General features: G+C 47.0%; 1 protein-coding gene across 1 annotated transcript; it reads left to right on the top strand.

Annotated features, from left to right (window-relative positions):
* Positions 1-161: 161 nt before the first annotated feature.
* Positions 162-3,387, top strand: LOC135830793 (integrator complex subunit 3-like; the record flags this gene model as incomplete). Its single annotated transcript, XM_065343006.1, has 3 exons — positions 162-334; positions 2,528-2,586; positions 3,317-3,387. Coding segments are annotated over exons 1-3 (247 nt in total), but the record flags the coding sequence as incomplete, so codon positions are not given.
* Positions 3,388-5,000: the final 1,613 nt, after the last annotated feature.

Genomic DNA, 5,000 nt, shown 5'->3' with positions numbered 1-5,000 from the left:
TCTCTTGTTCTTGCGTGCATATCTGTGCCCTTTGCATTGTATTGGCTATGTTGTGAATGTGTGCATTTGCACCCTTTGTGTTGCATTGTGTATGCTGTGAATGTGCGCATGTATTCCCTTTGTGTTGTGTTGCGTATGCTGTGAATGTGTGCGAATGTGCCTTTTGCGTTGTATTGCGTATGCTGTGCTCAGACCCTGGTTGGACCAGAGGCAGACTATGCTGTGCTCGGCGCTGTACACGTACCTACGCCTTATACCGGACCACTCGTCCACAGCCCTGACCAGTCTGCGCGTGGCCGAGGTCAACTTCTGCATTGATCTGCTCAGGAACAGGGTAAGACAAAGCAGGTGGTTGGTGTTTGGTGTTTGTGTTGGCTGGCCATTGCGGTTTGGAAGCCGCTATCAAGGGCAAGCAGCAGATGCGCTTGTGGTTGAACCTGGCACCTTTGACGGGATGGCGGGGGGGGGGGGGGGTACTTATCCGATGGCGTAATTAGACTCTGGATGAAGGGAAGGGAGAGGGGGGGAGAAGGGCTGTAGCAAGAGTACATAACCCCCCAGAGTGTGCAACGCCTGTCCAGCTCTGCATAGGGTCCTGGTCGAGCGGAATCGGATCTTTGCGTCATAATACCGTACACATCTGAGGGGAACCCGTGGAGTCGCGGGTACTCTCGGATCGAAAACAACGGTGCCCTGCCTCGAGACTGGCCTTGCGCTGGTGTGGAGTGTACGCATGACATCAGAAGATCCGATTACGCTCGACCAAGACTCTATGCAGAGCTGGATCGGCGTTGCACACTCTGGGGGGTTATGTACTCTTGGCTGTAGGGAGTAGGGATATGTGGCCAGTGGGGCATGCACGACTAGGCATGGGGGGGGGGGGGGGGGGCAGGTGTGGCTACGTATCTGTAGCTCGCTCCATCCCCATAGTGTGGCAGTAGTGTCACTTTCTTCACGTTCACTCTTTTAAAAATGTAACCCCCATTCCATGTCCGACCCTATTATGGTTGGTACCTAGACTAGTACATAACCGCAACAGCATGCAACTCTGCATATTGGTCTGGTGCAACGCGCTGCCCACATAACATAGGCACCAACTGTGGCCCATTACATCATTATTGATCTGCTACAGTTTCCTGCTTCCAAGAGTCTGCTTTTCTCGGAGACTTCAGATTGTTTTGTACGTTATGCGTCTTGCACACAGCCATTTCCTTTGAACTTACCGTATGGCACGTGAAATTGTTGAGGCTAATCCGTAGGAAACCTCCAATCCAGGCAGCTCAATCGTCAGGTCACTGCATGATGAAGGCCGCATGTCGTGCAGCGCACCCAAAGCTGGGAGATCAGAGTTGCATACACTCAGTCTCTTGGGGTTATGGACTCTTGGTCCTAGCCGAATCTACGAGTACAGTGAAACCTGTCAAGGCGACCACTCGGATAAGGCGACCACCTGTTCTAAAAGACCACTGGAACCAGCACCCAGAAATGCTATTTCCAGTCAATGGACCCTCGATAAGGAGACCACCTGGTAACAGAGACCAGATTTTGAAGGTCCCTTGAGCGGTGGTCTTAGACAGGTCTCACTGTACTGTCTTGTTCAGAGTATATGTACAGTGAAACAGCTGTCTAAGACCACCGCTCAAGGGACCTTCAAAATCTGGTCTCTGTTACCAGGTGGTCTCCTTATCGAGGGTCCATTGACTGGAAATAGCATTTCTGGGTGCTGGTTCCAGTGGTCTTTTAGAACAGGTGGTCGCCTTGACAGGTTTTACTGTACTTGCACTGTAGATAAGGTGTGAATGAACATGATCACGTGCACATTGACTCTTGCACACTCAGATGCACACAAATGCAGGTAGTTGTGCAGTGGGCATTGTTTGATCTGTGCAGGATACACATTTTGTGTACAGTAGAGAGGTTCTGCAAAACGAAAATTCGAACGAAGTTTCGCGACGGTCCTTGCGAAAGTGTGTACGAATTTTCGCATGACCTTTGCGTTCTGCACATTTTCGTAGTTTGCACGCGCCAAGTGCACGCACGCCATGACTCCATCTCACGAAACTTCCTACGAAAGTTCATTTTGCGTTCCCTGCAAGTTTCTCGTCCAAAGTTGCGAAAAGTTCGTGTGAAGTTTCGCACTTCATGATGTACTAGTAGAGCGAAAGTTTGTACGCTTTTTCGTTTTGCAGAACCTCTCTAGTAAGTCTACATATTTTCGGCGCGTTTAAGTTTCTGCCTCCCAGTGCTAAAACACATTCGGCCACATTACAATTTCAGCCTGTACTGCTGCTGCATGGATACACTGTCACACTGAACCTTGAAAGACGAAATTTCCGCCAAAAATTCCGAAAATTGCCGAAAATAAATATGCGCCGAATATTTGTTGACTTACAGCAGTTGATTTTCTAACTTACCTTTCCCCATTGCAACATGTCCAGCATAGCTATGTATTCGTAAAGCCTTTAGGTGAGTTGTTCTGCATATGCGATCTGGAGTCTCTCTGTCTTTTCTTGTTTGATATGTGCAGTTTTCTGACTGCATGACGCTAGGCCGTGATCTACTGCGCCTGCTGCAAGCTGTTGCCAGGTCAGTGTGTGTGTGTGTGTGCGTGCGTGCGTGTGTGTAGCAAGTGATTGGTGCCATCCGCCAACCCTCTGTAGCTTAGTAATGCTTGCAGCGCATTCCTTCTGCCTGTGACCACTCTCGTGTCAATTCAACTGCCGGCCGTGTCTGGCTGTTCCACCTTTACTCGAGCACCGTGCTCTTGTATGTGAGCATGCACACTCGGTGTGTTTCTCCTTGGGATGCAAGGCAAACAGGGGAGGTTGCAGGAGGCATACACGGGGGGGGGGGGGGGGGGGGGGGTGTGTGCATCTCCATGCATTGGCGTTGTTAGATACTCTCTCCCGTACATTGCCTCCTTGCATCCTTTCCCTGCTGGCCTGCATGCACCCCGTACATACATGTAGCTTCCCGTACTCACCTTTTGTTCCGCTAGCTTTGGTAGCTACTTGCGCGTCCATATAAGCCATAGCTACCCAAGCCCATCTAGCACTTTTTCTCGCTCACTCACTCACTCACTCACTCACTCACTCACTCACTCACTCACTCACTGTATAGGCGTGTAGTGTTTCGTTTCGTCTCTCCGTCTATCCCAATGTATGTCGTCCCTACCACGTACCTGTAGTTCCTTGTGTTCCTTGTGTATGGGATTGTGGCAGTAGTTGAGTCTCAACAGCGTGTTCTCCTGAATATCTGTGTATCTGTGCATGTACGTGTGTGTGTGTTTGTGTGTGTGTGTTGCTGTGCCTAACAGAATACCAGAGTTTGGCCAGCTGTGGACTGATCTTCTACAGAACCCACAGTCCCTAAGTCCACACTGTACTGGTGAGTTTGCTCATGTCCTCATGGCATGATGTTACTAGTATGCCTGATGTTACACTAGAGTGGGTTCGCGTCTTTGTCATGGGAGTAAGTTTTTTCAATGCTGTATACAGTCAGGCCTCGCGTAACCGCACACATCCCTTTTCCACAATATATCCGGATAGGCGAGGGAACCGGATATGAACTACATATGCTGTTAATCGGTAACTGACGTTATTCTTCCGGATGGTGAGGGATCCGGACAAAAGAGGACCGGATAAACGAGGTCTGACTGTATACCGTGATCATGGCATGTGTAAAGTGGAACCATCTTGGCCGTAATGTGTTACTCTACTACTGTACTACCACTGTACTACCACTGTACTACCACTGTACTACTACTGTACTACCACTGTACTACCACTGTACTACCACTGTACTACTACTGTACTACTACTGTACTACCACTGTACTACTACTGTACTACTACTGTACTACCACTGTACTACCACTGTACTACTACTGTACTACTACTGTACTACCACTGTACTACCACTGTACTACTACTGTACTACTACTGTACTACCACTGTACTACCACTGTACTACTACTGTACTACTACAGTCGACCTACCCCTATAACGATATTTGCGTCAAACCAAGAAATATTGTTATAAGGGTAATATTGTTACAAGGGTAACTGGTTCATTTCAGACACATACGTCATAATGCATGGATTTTGTTCGTTTTTTACGCTCTTTATAGCATAAAACTGACGTACATGCCCATTGTGTACACAGCAAGGTGCCTACTGGTGCCCCCATTGCATTTCGTTATGTCCCAGCGACGTATCAAGTGAAGCTTGCCCTGCCTGGATAGTGGGCTCTACATATCCCCTGCTAGATATTGTTATAAAATGGAAAATGTCGATTGGTCAACCCATTTTATATCGTTATAGGGGTAATATCGTTATAGCAATATTGTTATAGAGGTAAGGCATTGTATACACAAGTCAATGGAGTGATTTGGTTTGCCAGCAAAATATCGTTATAAGGGTAATATCGTTATAGAGGTTATCGTTATAAGGGTAGGTCGACTGTACTGTACTACTACTGTACTACTACTGTACGACTACTGTACTACTACTGTACTACCACTGTACTACTACTGTACTACTACTGTACTACTACTGTACTACTACTGTACTACTACTGTACTACCACTGTACTACTACTGTACTACTACTGTACTACTACTGTACTACTACTGTACTACTACTGTACTACTACTGTACTACCACTGTACTACCACTGTACTACTACTGTACTACTACTGTACTACTACTGTACTACTACTGTACTACTACTGTACTACTACTGTACTACCACTGTACTACTACTGTACTACTACTGTACTACCACTGTACTACTACTGTACTACTACTGTACTACTACTGTACTACTACTGTACTACTACTGTACTACTACTGTACTACTACTGTACTACCACTGTACTACTACTGTACTACTACTGTACTACTACTGTACTACTACTGTACTACTACTGTACTACTACTGTACTACTACTGTACTACTACTGTACTACTACTGTACTACTACTGTACTACTACTGTACTAC

Source organism: Sycon ciliatum, unplaced genomic scaffold, assembly GCF_964019385.1.
Source record: "Sycon ciliatum unplaced genomic scaffold, ocSycCili1.1 SCAFFOLD_2683, whole genome shotgun sequence".
Classification (NCBI taxonomy): Eukaryota; Metazoa; Porifera; class Calcarea; order Leucosolenida; family Sycettidae; genus Sycon; species Sycon ciliatum.
The sequence above is the reverse complement of the archived record's forward strand: the minus strand, read 5'-3'. Positions and strand labels throughout refer to the sequence as shown.